The 19228-nt window shown below is 34.9% G+C and overlaps 2 protein-coding genes across 2 annotated transcripts; both read left to right on the top strand.

Moving 5' to 3' along the window:
- Positions 1-2118, top strand: LOC103865076 (probable 2-oxoacid dependent dioxygenase). The gene is made up of 3 exons (XM_009142857.2): positions 1-1165; positions 1264-1585; positions 1669-2118. Exons 1-3 carry the CDS (start codon positions 663-665, stop codon positions 1918-1920), a joined length of 1077 nt encoding a protein of 358 aa, XP_009141105.2. The 5' UTR covers positions 1-662; the 3' UTR covers positions 1921-2118.
- A 3614-nt stretch (positions 2119-5732) lies between these two features.
- Positions 5733-18732, top strand: LOC103865075 (probable 2-oxoacid dependent dioxygenase). The gene is made up of 3 exons (XM_009142856.3): positions 5733-6612; positions 17655-17976; positions 18072-18732. Exons 1-3 carry the CDS (start codon positions 6104-6106, stop codon positions 18321-18323), a joined length of 1083 nt encoding a protein of 360 aa, XP_009141104.1. The 5' UTR covers positions 5733-6103; the 3' UTR covers positions 18324-18732.
- Positions 18733-19228: the final 496 nt, after the last annotated feature.

Genomic DNA, 19228 nt, shown 5'->3' with positions numbered 1-19228 from the left:
GAATCATTGTCCTAAGAAAGTTACGTATTGATGTTTCTAAAATTGCATTGTGCGAATTTTTTTGATTGCCCCTAAGAACCAACGTCGCATTTCGGATGTTTATTCATCTTTTCACATCATTTTCTCAAATTTCAGATTGATGATGCGGCAAATGTATGCTAAAATTTATTTAAGCTTACCATGAAAACTGTATTGTCAGCCATGTTCGAATTGTTTGTTTCTTTTTAAGATGATATGTCAATTTCGATTTTTTATTGAAAAGGGGATTTATTAAGAACACATTGTGTTTCGCTTGGTTTTTATCAATGTTTAAAAAATCATTAGATGGTAATTAGATTTTTTATATGAAATTGGTGATTAGACGATCGCCAAAACCGATTTTTAAGACAATAGACTGTATTTTTTTTTAGTTGTTTAAAAATATTATTAGACAGACTTCTAAACCATTTTTTAGAGTATTATCTTTTTAGGTATTGGCACGCCGCTGAATGGATTAATTACACAACCCGTCCTTCTCTTTGGCATCTATTTCATGCCTTCGCCAGTTTTCCCTCCGTATATATAGAGACATAGCTAGGTCACTCGATCAAAACACAACACAAGTTTCTCCATTTCCTTTCATAAAACACTCAGAAAAAAAAAGGTTGGAGTCAAAGTGCACAATGGCGGGAACATTTGACCGTGCGGGTGAGGTAAAAGCATTCGACGAGATGAAAATCGGGGTGAAGGGTCTCGTCGACGCCGGAATCACAAAAATCCCACGCATATTCCATAACCCGCAAGCCACGGTAACTAACCCTAAACCTCCTTCTACGTTGACTATCCCAACAATAGATATGGGAGGTTGCGTGTTCGAGTCCACGGTCGCAAGAAAGGAAGTGACTGAGAAGGTTAAAGACGCCATGGAGAAGTTCGGTTTTTTCCAGGCGATAAACCATGGGATTCCTCTCGAGGTCATGGAGAAGATGAAAGATGGGATCCGTGCGTTTCACGCGCAAGATCCAGAAGCGAGGAAAAGGTTCTATAGCCGTGAAAAAACCAAAGCGATAAAGTATAACTCTAACTCTGATCTCTATGACTCTCCTGCTGCGAGCTGGAGAGATACCTTAAGTTGTTTTATGTTTCCTGATGTTCCAAAAACCGATGACTTACCGGACATTTGTAGGTACGAACACGGCTTCTCTTGATTTTAATTAATACTAACTTCATTAGTGTTTTTGTTTGATGGGTTTTGAGAGTTTATTTTATGTTTGAGTGTTTTAGGGAGATCATGTTGGACTACTCAAAGAGAGTGATGATGTTTGGGGAGTTAATATTTGAGCTCATATCAGAATCCTTAGGGCTGAAGCCTAACCACCTCAAAAAAATGGATTGTGCAAAAGGTTTGTTGATGCTCTGTCATTGTTACCCGCCGTGTCCTGAGCCAGACCTAACGCTGGGCGCCACTCAGCATACAGACAGATCTTTCATCACTATACTTCTTCAAGACCATATTGGAGGACTTCAAGTTCTCCATGATGGATACTGGATCGATGTTCCTCCTAATCCTAATGCTCTTATCCTTAACGTTGGTGATCTACTACAGGCAAGTTGTTGTTTACACTTATAATCAAACGGTCCATAATTAGTAAGAAAACAAGGTCTTAATAGTGTTTTTTTTTTTTGCAGCTTATAACGAATGACAAGTTTGTGAGTGTGGAGCATAGAGTTTTGGCAAATGGAGGTAAAGAGCCACGCACTTCGGTTGCATCTTTCTTTGTGCATCCTCCTTCAACAAGTCCGAGAGTATATGGACCCATTAAAGAGCTTTTGTCAGAAGAAAACCCTCCCAAGTACAGGGAAACCACTCCGGAAGCCTCCAACCACTATGTGGCTAGAAAACGTGATGTGAACAATTCGCTGAGCCATTTAAGGATCTGAACAAAATAAGTGAACCTGATCTGAATCTATATTGTTATTTCCTTTGTGTTTCCAATAAAATTTTAGTGCACACAGATGCACAATATGGTTTCTGAAGTTACTACACTTTTTTGTACGTTTGAGAAAAAGGATAACTACATGTTGTAGTCCCATTGAAATGTTTATTTCACGTTTGATCTAATAAGATATTGCCGTCTATTATTAAATTCCCTCTATTATCATGTGAGGAATTTTCAAAAAGAATATTGATAGATCACTTTCTTGTTGTTCCTGCTTACGCCTAAATAACATTTATTTTTGTTAGATATTACAAAGATTTTATTACTAAATTAATTATCATATAATTCAATAGAGAACTTAGAATCTGATGATAAAATCTCATTGCTAAATTTAAGAAATGACATAAATCTGAACCTCCATGACAATTTTTTTTCATGGAAATCTTCTATTCCATGGAGTAGATCTATGGAGGTTCATATTAACTAACCTGATATTTTGTATTTAACCAGAAAAATGACATAAATTTAGCGGTGAAGGGTGCACATGGACTGAAGAGATTTGAAATAACTATGCTATAGTAAAGACGAAAGAAATATGATGTAGATCATCATCCATCATTTGTCGCTTCTTGATATTGTTATATGGGAAGTTGTGATTAGACCTACGTGCTCCTTTTATATTTAGGGCATGTGCTAAGGTTAAACTAGTTGGCATTGGAAACGTCGATCAAGCTAGGGGTTCTAATTCCTCCCCTAAACTTATTATAATTGCTTTATTGATCATAACGTTTTTTGGTTTCGAATAGTTTTGATCCGTTACTTTTCTAAGTTAACACAAATCCGTATATATTGAACACGAAGCAATGTTAATAGAAAAATGTTTGACACCTACGTGTAGTATCGTCTGCCATATAATAGAAAAATGTTTGATACATACCATGTAGGTTCTACAACAATACATAACAAATTACTCAAATTGGTCAAAATAAGTTAAATCAAGATTTAAACTGAAACTAAAATCAAATTAAATGGAACCCAAATTACTTTAAATAAAATAATTTGGTCCAGTTATTTTCCGACTCAAAACAAATTACTCAAATTTTTTCTATAATTTAACTTTATTATAGTGTAATTTTTGCTCGAATGGTGTTATCCTATTATAAAGTAAAATATAGAATAACGTCATATTTTACTCTATAATAGATTAACTCTATTATAGGGTAACATCATTAGAGCAAAAGTTACACTATAATAGAGCTATTCTATTTTAGTGTAAATTATAGATGAAAAATAGAGTCTCACTGGAGATGCCCTAAACAGAGAATCTTCCAAACCTATATTGGGACTGACACAACAAGCCGAGCAGCTAACCACCAGCCTAGACAGAGATGGAACTTCCCATTTGCCGCAAAAGGAGCAACCTCAGTTAAACCGAAAGACATAACCCGGTAATATTCGCTTCCCCGATGATCCACTCTTTATGATCAGGTTAAGCCAAGAACAGCTCACGGGAAGCCTTCAAAGCTAAGACAGCACGATCAGGCAGCAAAAACCCTAGGCCAAGAGCACCGCAAGGCAAGGTCGAGCTTTATTCATGTAACAAAAACCTAGATGCTCGACCCCGTAGACTATTATACCAGACCGCGGACCCAAAGGCCACAGAACCAAAACGGCCGAGAAAGAGGCAAGCAACGACCGTAAACATCAGCATCAGCAGTAAGAAGAGAACAGACTACGCAGAGGTCCAAGTGAAACCACCACGCACTAGGATGACCGGTCTCAAGTAAGTCGCCACAACGACATTAGACCCTACTGACTCACCGGGATCTTGCACCGCACCCTTACTCCAAATACACAGAACATGTATCTAGTCTTTCATGCGCACCGTTTTGTAGCCACACGCAAGAGACGAAGACCAACAAACAATGCGATGCTAAAGGCTCAGACACTAGGACAGAGCAACACGAACCTGCAAATGACGCCGATAGAACAAGGAGAGAGCAATACCAGAGAAGAGGAAGAGCAGCCATAGACGACAGATCTTGAGACTCCTAACTTCGATTGCAAGCGCAAACCACAGAGACAGAATGACCACACAGCCGTGTTATCCACCGTGCACGCTTCGACAAGACCGAGTCGCCATCCCCCTTAGGCACAAGACGGACCTTTGACAGACAACGAGACACCAAGTCGCTATCTAGGGAGCGCTTGAAACCCCACTCCACAACGAAGTTAAACACTTCAGAGTACCACACTATAAGACCCGGAGCGAGACCGCCGCAAACACCACACGTCACGCCGCAATTTCCATTCAGAGCTGCAGATCTACGAAGGAAAAACTGAGATCTGGAAGTGAACACCAAAACGCCGACTTCGAGCCACCTCAAACTTCCACCGCCTCACTGATACTCCAATCAGAGCCCACAGACCTCGGATCTAATCCCCCTCCTCCCCGGAGCGGATCTAAATGAATCCTCGGTGGAGCCTCGACCACAACATCATGCATATCGACGGAAGGATAGGAAGAGGCAAAACGAAGCAAAAATTAAAGAGAGAGGAGGAGAGAGAGCTCCCGACGGCCACACACGTCAAAGGCGGCCGCCAGAGCCAGAAAACGCAGTCAAAGTGGTAGAGAGAAGTTGGAAGTTTTGAGGAGAGAGAGAAGATTTCTCCAATTTTGTGTGGGTTTATGTTCTTTCCTCCGCCTTTTCCCATAGTTTCTCAGTATAAAGTAAACAATATCAGTTTGCAAAATAAATAAACTTTAAATAAAAATATAAATTAACACTTACTATTACATCGCAAATGGTGGAAGAGAGTTTCTTATAATATTTGCAATCTCTCAACAAAGAAATGGTTTTCACCTCTCATGAGATACTGTGGAAGTGATCACTTTCTTTTGTTTTCTATTATTTCTCTTTTTAGAATGTTTAAATACTGTGTGAGAGACTTCCCCCAAATCACGCAACTATGATATTATACAACAAACATGATTAGGTTTGTCTTTAACTCCACTTCCGTAGGGAAATATATTTTGATTTAGACGTTTTGCGTAAAGTATTTTTTATTGTTGTTAAACTCTAGGTAAAGGAACTTGATGAAATCAATTATGTAACATCTGAACACGCTAAGAGTATATAGAGGAATACAATGTTGCGAGAGGACACATTCACACAGTAGAGTCGTTAACTACACTGTCAAGATGATAGAGTTGGCATCAAAGTTGGTATTGGACGGTGGAGGACGGCAACAAGAGAGTATAAGGAGAGAAATTTAGAGTTAAAATATCTGAGCTTGTGAACCAAAAAAAAAAGTGAGACCATGATTCTTGACAGTTCATACCAAAAAGACCTTGTAAAAAAAGTACGCATTATGAGAAAAATAAAAATCTTTGAAAACTACGACATTAAACACTTGCAATGGAATTTCAAGACTGGTCCTGAACAACAATGTTTTATGAATCGTTTTGCAGAAGGCCCTATATTAATTAAGGACCCATGTTAAATCAGATATACCTTTTTCGTTTCAAAATGATAAATGTTTTAATTTTTTCTATATATTAATCATATATTAAATTTTGGTATTAAATGCTTATTTTTGATTATCTAGTTTTCATAATTATAATCAAATAAGAATTTAGTAAATGTAATTTTTTTTGAAATTTACAATTAGTTATTATCAATACAAAAATGTATCTATTTAAAATATCATTTTGAAACATGTAAAACAAATAAAAAGATATACAATAAAATACGGTTTTCATTATGGTCTTTATTTATTTATAAAATTACTGTCATAAATAATTATACCCTACTAAAAAAAGAAAAAAAGGGAGAATTACGTAGTACAATAATTGTATCGACGACGAGAGGGGACCTCACCTCTACTCCTTTTTTTTTTTGGTACCAGGTACCTAATTTTTTTAGGACCGCACTAGCTGAGTTCAAGGAGTATATACCACATAATTCACATGGGCTATATATCACATAAACATCAACCAAAAAGTTGGACAAACAAGTGTAATTATTTCAACTTCTCTGTTCACACACCAAAACACATTTGTGTTGCTATATATACGGAGAGTGTCACCGAGCTCTGATACAACAAGAACACACAAGTCACAAGTCTGCCTCTTTCTTCAGTTCCTTGTTCTTGTATTAAAAGAAAATAGTAAGAAAGACACTATGGCGGGCTTATACGACCGTGACAGTGAGGTAAAAGCATTCGACGAGATGAAAATTGGAGTTAAGGGTCTCGTCGACGCCGGAATCACACATATCCCTCGCATTTTCCATCATTCACCACATGTCACCGTAGAAAACCCTATCAAACACTCCTCGACGGTGGTGATTCCAACGATCGATCTTGGAGGTGGCATGTTCGAGTCCACGGTAACACGAGAGAATGTGGTTGCGGAAGTGAGAGACGCGGTTGAGAAGTTCGGTTTTTTCCAGGTGATAAAACATGGGATTCCACTTGATGTAATGGAGAAGATGAAGGAGGGGACTCGTGGGTTTCATGAGCAAGACACGGAAGTGAAGAGAGGATTTTATAGCAGAGACATCACCAAGAAGGTTAAGTATAACACTAATTTTGATCTCTATAGCTCTCAAGCTGCTAACTGGAGAGATACTTTAACCACGGTTATGGCTCATGATGTTCCTAGAGCTGAGGACTTACCAAAGATTTGTGGGTACGTACTCATAACACCTATAGGTCCATGCATACATATGGCTTGTAATTGGAAAATGTCTATTTCAGTTTAACCAGTTGCTACTATAATTATGCTACAGTGCGGAACTGTTCAAGTTAAAAATATATATATCTTTACAAAAAAACAAATTTGGTTATTGTGGTGAATGGCCCACATATATACTTTGAATAAAACTAAAAAAAACTGGAGATAAATTTGATTGAGATTAAATACCAGTTTAGGGTTTTTATTAATAATATGAAAAATAATTTATAAATTCTTATATCTGTATTTATAATTTTTTAAAACATGACTTTTACGTGTTGAAACGCAGGATACTTTTTGTAGATTAAATTTAATAATTTTCTAATATAAAATCTAAATATAATAAAATTTATATGTTATTGACTTAAACATGTTAAATAAAAACTAATCGTCAGGTTTAATCATATCTTTATCGTATGACTTGTTATTATTTTTTAAAAAGTTTAAATAATGGAATCATAAATTGTGTATTGTATGACCCATAAACTTTGGTTTTATTAAACATATCGAGTTCGATTTTTTTTTTTTAAGTTCATAAACACTGGATTCTCTATATTATGTTAGAGTAAGCTCCGAAAAACTTGGAAGCATCAATGTAGTTTGCTTCTTAGGGCCTGACTGGTTCAAACGCAGCGGTTGCGGTTGCGGCTGCGGGCGTTTGCGGATGCGGGTGGTTGCGGTTTCTAGAGGTTTTAAGAGATTTGTACGACTGGTTCTGCGGTTAAAAATTGGTACGTTTGCGGGATACTTATGACTGGTTTAATACTAAATACAGCAGCGGTTAAATAATAAATTAACAATATTTACATTTTAGATAATTATAAAAATATCAAAAATCATAATATTATAATAAATATGTAAATTATATTTTCAAAGTTATAGTTTTAAATTTTAAAATTATAGAAAATATTTTTATTTTAAAATTTTATAATATTAATTAAAATATAATAGATATATTTTAGTATTTTTATAATTCCATTTTTAAAAATTTATTTTATTTTATTTTTGTATTTATATGGTTTTTAAAGAAAAAGAAAAAAAATTATCTTTCCGCAACCGCCCGCAACCGCAAACGCTAGCTGGAACCAGCTTTTGATTTTAAGAGGCTCGGAGCGGTTTGAAGCGATTTATAACGGTTTGTATGATTGTTTCGAAACGCTGTCAACCGCTACCAACCGCAAAAGCTGCGTTTGCGGGTGGTAGCGGGGAAACCAATCAAGCTCTTAATCAATTAAGAAGACTAACTGATGTATCACCTAGGTTAATTTCTTTTCTTTTTTTCATCCCATAGATGTGAAACCAGGATACTGCATGATAATCAATCAGATAATTTTGACACACACTGACACTCATAACATTCTCTATGAAACAAACCCTGAAAGGCAATCAAAACGACGCCAATTACGAAACTTTATTTTTCTCAATGTATACAAATTGGAATAAACAGAAGCAACACAAAACCAAAACTTTAAGCAGTCATACTTGCATATATAGAAGTATACAACGTCACTTATGCAAAGACTGGAAAAATTGTTGACCCAAATGTCACAATTTAAGTACTAATAAAGAAGAGGTTTAAACTATATAATCTTAGAACTCAAATGGAACATCAACGAAAACAAAAACAAAATAATTGATTTTGAGAGGAAGTTCGGGTATTATTCAGTTTTAGGGGTTGATAGATTATATAGAGTAGACATTAGGTCAGTAAAGGTCGAGATCCTTCGTTGGCGATGAAAAAATATCAAGTGATTAAGTTGTTAGACATTCTAAGTTCAAAGAATCTAATCGGATATATAGTTCTAAATGTATTTTCCATAAAACAAATATTGTTACTAAGGAAAAAAAATTGTCACAATATTAGTAAATAGTGGAAATCGGTGTGTTTAGTTGTTTTAACCATTACCTTAATATCTAAAAAATAAAATAAATATATTTTACCTTTAATAAAACATGATTTGAATATGGCTAATAGTTCTAGTGAGATGGAATAGGTCCAAAAATTAAATGAACATTTTTAAGTAGATAAAAATAGGACTTTAAATTAATAGAGTAAAGGGCAGAATTTATAAAATTATAATTTTGTACTTAATTTCTGTGTTTGTAAAATTTTGGATTTTATTGATATCACTTTAGCCTTAACAATTAATCCGAAATAAGGAATCAATGAAAAATGAGAAAAAGACTAGAATAGCACCAAACCAAGTTTTTGTTCACAAAGTAGCACTCAAGGCTCAAAGTCACAAAAATAGGTTTCATTAAAGAGATAATATACACTTATACCCCTTGGATTAATTAATCCAAACATTAGGGTTTAGAGTTAAGGGTGGGGTTTTGGAATTAGGGTTTCTAAAAAAATTAAAAAAAAAAGAAAAATTTTGAAAAAAAAAATTTTTGAAAGAAAAAAATTTCGAATCTGAAAACATATAATCTGAAACTATAAAAAAAAAATTTTTAAATTTATTTTTGTTTGTTTATTTAATTTTAAACCAAGGGTATTATAGATATTTTATCTTTTAATGAATGTCATTTTTGTGACTTTCTCCTTCTAGTGCTATTTTTGAGACATAAACTTCAAAAGGTGCTATTATTGACAATCACTACAAGAAAACATCGGGATACTGAGGGAAAAAATCGTCGGTATGTCGTCGGAATAACGTTATTCCGAGGACATACCGACGAAAAAAGTCCTCGGAAATAACTCCTCGGAAATTCATAATTCCTCGGAATTCCGTCGGAATTTTCCGACGGAATTCCGAGGAAACAAAATTCCGAGGAAACTCCGAGGACACAATGTTCGTCGGAAGGTTCCTCGGAAAATACCGAAGGAATTCCGATGGTCCAATCCTCGGAAGTTTCGACGAAATATTTCTCGGAATATTTATCGGAAAATTCCGAGGGAAGAAAGTTCCTCGGAAAATTCCGAGGAACATTTGTTCCTCGGAAAATTCCGAGGAACATTTGTTCCTCGGAAAATTCCGAGGAACATTTGTTCCTCGGAAATTTCCGAGGAACTTTCTTCCCTCGGAATTTTCCGAGGGAATTGAGTTTCTCGGAAAATTCCGAGGAATCCTTTCCCTCAGACAATTCCGAGGAACTTAATGTTCGTCGGAATTTACCGAGGGATAAAAGTTCCTCGGAATTATCCGAGGACCTCCATTCCCTCGGAATTTTGAAAAAAATTTATTTTTTTTTAAAATTATTTTTTTTTGGAAAAAAATTAAAATTTTTAAAATTTAAAATTAAAATTGAATAAAACATAAAATAAAACATAGTAGATAATATTCAAATTTAAATAAAACATTCAGAGTTTTTGGAAAAAAAAAAACTACGGGTCTTGAATGTTCGGGAACGTCTCGTTCGGGTACATCCTCTTCATCATGTCCATCATCTGCTCGTTCAGCCTCTTCTGGGTCTCATAGCCCGCCTGTTGAGCTGCCATCTGAGCCTCCAACGCAGATATCCGATCATCCTTGTCCTTCAGCTGAGCCGTAAGAACTTCTGGATCAACATACGCATGTGGTGCAGAAGAAGGAGCAGCCGACCGGGAGCGACGACCCAAACCGACCAAACGTCCCTTTTTCTTTGGAACCGACTGAAATATAAATAAAACGAAGTTAAGATAATTTAAATTGATGATAAAATAAAAATCAAGAAATAATTAAATTGAACTTTTAAAAAAAAAAACTTACCGATTCAACGATTTCGTTGATTCGAACCCGAGACAAGTTGGTCGAGGCCGTCGAATCGTCATCATCGGTTTGAAGCTGAGACACTTCGTCATACACCTGAGTCTGGACCAGGTCGACCACGTCCCTCACAAGACCATCATCAATCTGGCCGGTCTTCTTGTTGGTATACGCCCTTTTCATAAGGGCGAGATCATCAACTGGGTGGCCTTCATTTTCTTCCGCCTTGAAAAAAAATAAATTAGACAAACATTAGAGATTTGAAAATGCAAAAAAAATAAAATTCTGAAACTTAAATAATTGAAGAAAAAGCGGTTGAGCTTACCATGCGATCCGCCAGAGTGGCAATAGATTGAGCACCCAAGTTATGCTTGTAGATGCCCTTTCCTTTACGGTCGCTCCTGCGGTTGTTGGAGTTGGTGGAAGAAGTTTCTTTCGTCTCTTCTTTATCCCAATGCGCACACAACTCCTTCCAGACCGTGCCGTTCATCGACTTTGGGACCTTTTAATTTAAAAAAAAAAAGTTTAATAATTTTAAAAATAGTTTAATAAATTAAAAATTGTTAATAAATTAAAAACTACCTTGTTTACTTCCCACTTCTTCTTCCACTCGTACATCTGCTTCCCATAGTTGTCCATAACTTTATGGACAAAATGGTGATAGATAGAGAGCGTATCATCGGCATTCCAGTTGAATTCTTGCTGAAATAGTTTAAAAATAGTTTTTAAGCACAAAAATATAATAGTTTAAAAATTACAAAAATCGTCGTTTTAATAAATAAAAAATAGTTTAATAATTAAAAAAATAATTTAATAATTACAAAAATAAGTTTTAATAATATTTAAAATGTCTAATAAATATATAAATTAGTTTAATAATTACAAAAATAAGTTTTAATAATATTTAAAATGTCTAATAAATATAGAAAATAGTTTAATAATTACAAAAAATAGTTTTAATAATATAAAAAATATAATTTAAAAATTAGAATACTTACCGCAAACTGCTGAAACCACAGATGCTGCTTCTCGACAGGGAAGTGAGTGAAAGTCGGATGTCCGCTGTCGAGGGCCGAGTACATCATACGGTTGATCCATGCGCTGATCCCGTTCCCGGATCGGTTGAACCTAACAAAAAAAATAAATTATTAATAAAAAAATAGTTTAAAAATTAAAAATAGTTTAAAAAATAAAAGTTTAAATTACCATGTTTGACCATGTCCATGTGGATACTCAGTGAGATAGGGAAGATGGTCACGACCGGGCTGTCGAACCAACTCCGCAACCCTCATCACTCCCAGAGGACCAGGTGCAGCAGCGGGACCAGGAGCGGGTGCAAGGCCAACTCCACCTAAATCTTCTGCTGCACTTAAGTTGCCGGATGTGCTTGGTTGTAGTGGGTCTTCCAGCTCAGAACTTCCCTGAACTCGGCCTCTCGGGTTGAGTCTTGTAACAGTAACCCATGGATCATCTCTGTTCCTTACCCGGGGGTACTTGATATAACAAACCTGATCGGCCTGAGAAGCAAGAATGAAAGGATCATAATATTGCAGCTTCCGTCTTGAATTTACTGATGTAACACCAAATGCATCTGTTCTCACACCTCGATCTGGAGTGTTGTCGTGCCAGTCACAATAGAAAACAGTACAGCGCAATCCAACCATGCCCAAATACTTGATTTCCAAAATCTCATTTATGTGTCCGTAGTATACATCATCTCCTGATGCAGAACAAACACCAGCATCGTAAGTCGTACTCGAACGTCTCCTCTTCTGAGTTGTGAATGCATATCCTCGAGTACAAAATCTCGGATATGACTTCACAACAAAGTTTGGTCCAACGACCATCTCGCGTATCCAATCGTCAAATGTTTCACCTCTGGCCAAACCATCACTCACATAGGTAAACATCCATCCACCAAATTCTCTCTGCTTCATTTCTTCTAGTTCGTCCTCTGTGGCGTATCTATATTCTAACCGCTTTTCTGCCATGAAAATCCTTTCATATTGAAGAACATCTTCGCAGTTGGTGAGTAAATATGTTTGCAAATGACTGCGCTCCTGATCAGTAAGTCGACGGTCTTTTGGTTTTCCGCTAAGTCGTCCAACGTCTGTGAAAATGTCTGGAACCTTCCAATGATATGTTGCCCGTTCGCCTCTATCATCATGCCGAGCAGGTCTTCTGTTTTTGGTCTGAACTTCTGCTGGAAAGTAGTACTCGGCAAAGTTTGAAGTTTCTTCATTGATCATCTGTGCGACTATAGACCCTTCCACCCTACTTAAATTTTTCACCATCTTCTTCAAATGGAACATATACCGCTCATACAGATACATCCATCTATACTGCACAGGACCACCAAGCTCCAATTCTCTTACCAGGTGAATAACAAGATGCTCCATAACATCAAAAAATGAGGGAGGAAATATCTTCTCAAGGTTGCACTGAATCACAGCTATGTTAGTCTTCAAATTTTCAATACCTTCAAGAGTCACTGATCTTGTGCATAAATCGCGGAAGAAACCACTTATCCCTGCAATTGCTTCATGAACATTTCGTGGTAATAGTTCCTTGAAGGCAAACGGAAGGAGACGCTGCATCATTACATGGCAATCATGGCTTTTCAAGCCAGTAAACTTTCCTTCCTTTCTGTCGATACAGTTACGCAAATTAGATGCGTAACCGTCTGGAAATTCCACATCGTTTGAAATCCAATCAAAGAACGCATCCTTTCCCGCTGCATCAAGTCGGTATATGGGAAAAGGAGCCCTACCACTCTCATCAACATGAAGTTCTGAACGAGCACATATATCGACTAAATCCAGTCTTGACTTCAAATTATCCTTTGTTTTACCTTGAACATTAAGGATCGTGTTCATCAGGTTGTCAAAAAAGTTCTTCTCGATATGCATGACATCTAAATTATGCCTTAGTAGATGATCCTCCCAGTATGGCAGATCCCAAAAAATACTTTTTTTGTGCCAGTTATGTAGGTTTCCAACACCATCTACCGGAAAATGCTCATGTCCACCGACGTCTGGCGTTCTTTCTGCACCAAAATCTCTAAGTTGTGTCTTCAAATCTTTCCCACGAATTTCCGGAGGTGGACTGTCAAACACCCTCTTGTTCTTCGTAAACAAATTCCTACTTCTACGATATGGATGATCTGGTGGTAGAAATCTCCTGTGACAGTCAAACCAACACGTTTTCCTTCCGTGTTTTAGTTGGAAAGCATCAGTGTTATCTTGACAATATGGACATGATAGCCTTCCATGCGTTGTCCATCCAGATAACATACCATATGCTGGAAAATCACTTATTGTCCACATTAGTACTGCCCGCATTTGAAAGTTTTCTTTATACGAAACATCGTATGTTTCAGCACCTTGAGTCCATAGTTGTTGCAACTCATATATTAGTGGCTGAAGAAACACATCAAGTGATCTCTTAGGATGCTCTGGTCCGGGAACGAGAATCGAGAGGAACAAAAACTCTCGTCGCAAGCACAAGTTTGGGGGTAGGTTGTATGGTGTAAGAATGACTGGCCATAGAGAATACTGTCTTCCACTCTTGCCAAACGGGCTGAAACCATCAGTACATAATCCAAGGTAGACATTTCTTCTCTCATACGCAAAGTCGGGATACTTTGATTGGAAATGCTTCCACGCTTTTGCATCTGAAGGATGTCTGATCTCACCATCTGTTGAGTGCTCCGCATGCCATCTCATTGGTTGCGCTGTGCGTTCAGACAGATACAGCCTCTGCAACCTTTCCGTCAAAGGCAAATACCACATCCTTTTATATGGTACTGGAATTCTTCCACTCGTATCTTTATAACGAGGCTTCCCACAAAATTTGCATGAAACCCGCTGTTCATCCGCCCTCCAATAAATCATGCAGTTGTCTCTGCATACATCTATTACCTGATACGATAAACCAAGACCAGCTACGAGTTTCTGAACCTCGTAGTATGAGCCAGGAGCTACATTATCTTCAGGTAGAATACCTTTTACATAATCAGCAATCGCATCCACACAGTCTTCAGCCAAATTATAATCCGTCTTAATGCCCATCAATCTTGTAGCAGATGATAAAGCTGAATGACCATCTCTGCAACCTTCGTACAATGGTTGCTTTCCAGCATCCAACATATCATAAAATCTCCTAGCTTCGGCATTGGGTAAATCTTCCCCTCTAAAATGATCATTTACCATCTGCTCAGTACCTACACCGTAATCTACATCCGTTCTAATTGGATCTTCTAATCTAACCGGTGGCTGAGGTTCGCTAGTACTACCAAGTTCATAATCAGTTTCTCCATGATGATACCAAATTTTGTAACTTCGTGTAAACCCACTCAAATATAAATGAGTCCAAACATCCCATTCTTTAATAACTTTTTTATTTTTACAATTAGAGCAAGGACATCTTAACATACCTGTTTTTGCTTCCGGTTGTCGGTGAACTAACCCCATGAATTCGGTTATACCTTGTTGGTATTCTTCCGTAAGCAATCTCGTGTTCGGATCCAAATGAGGTCGATCGATCCAAGAACGAAAATAATTGGAAGAAGACATGTTTTTTATGAATCAAATTCGTGTGTAAAGAAAGTGAGAGGGAGGATGAAGATATGGTGTGAATGAAGAGGAAGAGGGGTGCTTGTATTTATAGGTGAAATCCTGCCGACGGTCCGAGGAAATTCCGACGGAATTCCGATGCAAACGGCTAGTTCGTCGGAATTTCCTCGGAATTTTTAAAATCCCCCAACGGCTCTCCAACGGCTCTCTAACGTCTATAATATTTCCTCGGAATTCATCGGTTTTTTCCGAGGAATACTAGTTTCCTCGGTATTCCGTCGGAATATTCCGACGAAATGTGTTTTCCTCGGAATTCCGTCGGAATATTCCGACGGAATTCCGAGGAAGCAAAATTTTGTATTTCCTCGGAATTGCCTCGGAAATGCCTCGGTATATTCCGAGGAATTCATTTTCCGTCGGATCGTCCGTCAGAATACCGCTGTTTTCTTGTAGTGAATTGCCCATGAAAAATCATTATTTTGTTAATATTTATTTGATTCAGTGGCCAATAATTCCACTTTAGACAATGGGTAACATTAGTGAACATTTTAATTTTTAAAATGTTAGATAAATATTACGAAATGTAAGATTAGTTCATCAGATTCCATCGTGATATTAGGATATTAATTAGCTCACGTAGTATTGTACAATATTTCTAATATTAGTTCCAAATAATAAATTTAGTAAAAAAACAAAAACAAAAATTTTAGGTTACATATGTTGCTATAAGTTAAGGAATGAAATCTACTAATAGTTAAAGCTATCGATTATGTTTTTAAGTGTGGCCCACCAAATCATGATTAGATAAAAAAAATCATTTGGTTAGATCAAATTAATAAGATTAATTTTTAAATTAAAAGGCAATAGCATTCCATGGTAAATATTTTAAAAAATTAGGATTAAGTAAAATTGTACTTCAGTTTTAATAAATTAGATATAAAATATTGTACAAACGAAAGTGACATTTTACCACTTGCACCAAAATTCAAATCATCTTTAATAGAAACTATATTTTGACCCGCACAACTGTGCGGGTATATATTTTCATGTTTATATATAGATATTTGTTTTACATAATCAATATACAATTTTAAAGTTACTAACATATTTAAATGTTTGTATAATTATTTTAAATACAATAATTTAATAGTTTTCATGGTGTAAATTTAAATCATCACATATATATATATGTTGCTTCTTATTATATATTTGTCATATTGAATTTGCATTTGATTATTAAACTAATTTTTATGCATGAAAAAATATATTTGAAAATTATTTTATATATAATATATTATGATCATAACCCGTAATTCAAATCGCTAGATTTTCTTTAGCAGTTTTTTTTATGTTTATTAATTTTATATAATAAATTACTATATATAAAAAGTTTAGATAAGGTAACTTTTTATACATGTATTATATATTTTACTAATTTTACTAATGGTAACCCGTTATGCCAACATATTTTATTTTTAGCATATATATTTTATATATATTTTAAAACTTAAAGTAGAAATAAATATTTATTTCTAACAAAATATTTTAAAATTATTAGTAGAATGTATTTTGAAATTAATCAATTTCATTTTTATTATGACTGAATATAATTAAAAATATTTTAATTTTTAGTTTTCGTTTATAAATCAAAACTAAATTCAATTTTAATTTCTAATTATATTTTTGATAATTTAAATTAAAACTAACTATTTTTTTTAAGTAAATTTAAAAAGATTGTAAAAAGATTTTTAAAAGATTTTGTTAGAACATTTTAAATATATTTATTTGTATTTCAAAAAAAAAGATAGGCCCCTAAAAATATAAATATATTAAAAGATATAATAATGAACTTATGTAAAATTTGATATTTTCTATGAATTGTCCAAATTCGTAGAAAATTGTATAGTTATCACCTTAGGTTTATAAAAATATCAAAATTGAATTTAAAAAAATATCAAAAATTAAAAATGTAAATAGGAAAAAAGGACAACTCGTATAATTCTTACTAACTAAACGTAGCTTCCTTATAAACCTTACTAACTAGATGTAGTTTCTTTTTCTATTAAGAAAATAACTAAAATAAGGAAATCGTTTAATGTATGAGGAAATATGTAAATTGTTTAAGGTCACCAGCATTATAATATGAGTAATTCTCTCATATAGATTTTTTTTTAAGTTTTTGTCACAAAAATAAGGTCTCTATAAAACTAAAATAACCACAATGGCATTTTTTTATTTTGAAAATTTTAAATTTTTTTTTTTAAGTTTGAAATCATATCCCCAAAATCCCACTACTCAACTCTAAACCCTAAACCTTAAACCCCAAAGCCCACTCCTTAACTCTAAACTCTAATGTCTAGATTAATTAACCCTATAGGTTTAAGTGTATATTTGATTCTTTTGATAAAACATTTAAGTCTATTTTAGTCATTTTTATTTTTAAAGTTTATATTTGTGACAAAAACGTTTTAAATCTATCCTAGGGAATTACTCTTATAATATAACTATGTTAATATGTAACTTACGTATGTTTTAATAATATTACCTTACTATATATAATTCTTTTTGATAACAATGTGGTTAAAAGAATTCATTAAGGATGTCATAGTAATCAAATCACTGTGAGGATTAACGTGAGAGCGTTATATAAGAAAGTTATTTTTTAAATAATATTATATTATATTATATATATATATAACTAATAATGAAATGTACGTGGTGGTTACTATTTCAGGAATATCATGTTGGAGTATTCAAAGCAAATGATGAAGTTAGGAGAACTAATCTTTGGACTTTTATCAGAAGCTCTTGGTTTAGAACCTAACCACCTCAAAGAACTGGACTGCGCAAAGAGCTTGTCATTGCTCTCTCATTACTACCCGCCTTGTCCAGAACCTGACCGAACCTTTGGGATAAGTTCACACACAGATATATCTTTCATCACTGTTCTTCTCCAAGACCACATTGGAGGACTTCAAGTTCTCCATGATGGATGCTGGATCGATGTCCCTCCTAATCCCAAAGCTCTTATCGTTAACCTCGGAGATCTCTTACATGCAAATATTTTAATTTCATTCTTGATTAGTTTTTGTAAACAGCAATCCATGTTCTGACAAATCCCAATATATGCATGTGTTATGGTTTCTTGCAGCTTATAAGCAACGATAAGTTTGTTAGTGTGGAGCATAGGGTTTGGGCGAACAGAAGTGAAGAACCGCGCATTTCGATAGCATCTTTCTTTATGCACACCATACCAAATGAGCAAGTATATGGCCCCATTAAAGAGCTTGTTTCTACACAAAACCCTCCCAAGTACAGAGACACCACCACGACCGAATTGGCGAGGCATTACTTGGCTAGAGGACTTGATGGAGCCTCTCCTTTGCTCCATTTCAGGATATGAATAGTAAGAGATCGACCCTAATGTCAGAGGTTTACCAAGATTTGTCGTGTACAATAAAATCACAAGAATACATGTGATATCGTATGCTTATTTTCACATTTGGTCTCATCATATTATCGTGTATCCAATAACCTATAGACTTAAAACGATCAGTATCTTAAAACGTTTTATTATGTTGTTGTTTTTTTTTTTTTTGCTAAAAAATGTTTATAATAATAAAACATGCGAAAATGCTTATCTCATCCTTCGAAATATATGTAGTTCTTCAGTTGAGAATTGAGATATATGACTAGGCAAGGACATACTGCCCAGAACTAAAAGAACTAAACTGAACTGAACTATGACTAGGCAACTGAACCGAACTAATAAGTATCCGAATAATCATAAATACTCGAACAGTTGATGTATTTATATATTCAAATTATCCGAATTAAACTGAAATCTCACCAAAACTGAACCGAAAAAAAAACAAAAAAATTATCAAATACATAAAATACTGTTTATATATCTAAAATATTAGTTATGTTTATATGTAAATGCATGCAGTTTATATATAAATCAGTTCAGAATCTTACTATATGAACCAATCCAAGCACCAAAATGACCAAACTAAAGCCGATCCAGATGTAATAAGTACGCAGATGGTTCTTATATATCTTTATATCCAAAATATCTAAAATCCAAAAATGAAAACGAATCAAATACTCAAGTGTCCATGCTTAAATAATGTGTTGCTGTCTTGCTATTCGGAGGCATAATTGGACTGCTATTTTCAGTCGTATCTATTTTCTCCGTCCATAAGGCCATCTTTAACCCTAACACCTCTAATGGGTTGCTTAATCAATTTTTTACTAATAAATGATTAAGCATTCCTCAAGCACCACTTCTTCAATAGCTTAATTAAG

Source organism: Brassica rapa, chromosome A04, assembly GCF_000309985.2.
Source record: "Brassica rapa cultivar Chiifu-401-42 chromosome A04, CAAS_Brap_v3.01, whole genome shotgun sequence".
In the NCBI taxonomy this organism is placed as follows: domain Eukaryota; kingdom Viridiplantae; phylum Streptophyta; class Magnoliopsida; order Brassicales; family Brassicaceae; genus Brassica; species Brassica rapa.
The sequence above is the reverse complement of the archived record's forward strand: the minus strand, read 5'-3'. Positions and strand labels throughout refer to the sequence as shown.

What these genes read in the sequence shown, in the direction of transcription:
- LOC103865076 (XM_009142857.2), top strand. Translation starts at nt 663, where the DNA reads ATGGCGGGAACATTTGACCGTGCGGGTGAGGTAAAAGCATTCGACGAG. An exon ending in GACTTACCGGACATTTGTAG is followed by an intron (nt 1,166 to 1,263) that starts GTACGAACACGG and finishes TGAGTGTTTTAG; the next exon opens with GGAGATCATGTTGGACTACT. An exon ending in ACGTTGGTGATCTACTACAG is followed by an intron (nt 1,586 to 1,668) that starts GCAAGTTGTTGT and finishes TTTTTTTTGCAG; the next exon opens with CTTATAACGAATGACAAGTT.
- LOC103865075 (XM_009142856.3), top strand. Translation starts at nt 6,104, where the DNA reads ATGGCGGGCTTATACGACCGTGACAGTGAGGTAAAAGCATTCGACGAG. An exon ending in GACTTACCAAAGATTTGTGG is followed by an intron (nt 6,613 to 17,654) that starts GTACGTACTCAT and finishes TTACTATTTCAG; the next exon opens with GAATATCATGTTGGAGTATT. An exon ending in ACCTCGGAGATCTCTTACAT is followed by an intron (nt 17,977 to 18,071) that starts GCAAATATTTTA and finishes GGTTTCTTGCAG; the next exon opens with CTTATAAGCAACGATAAGTT.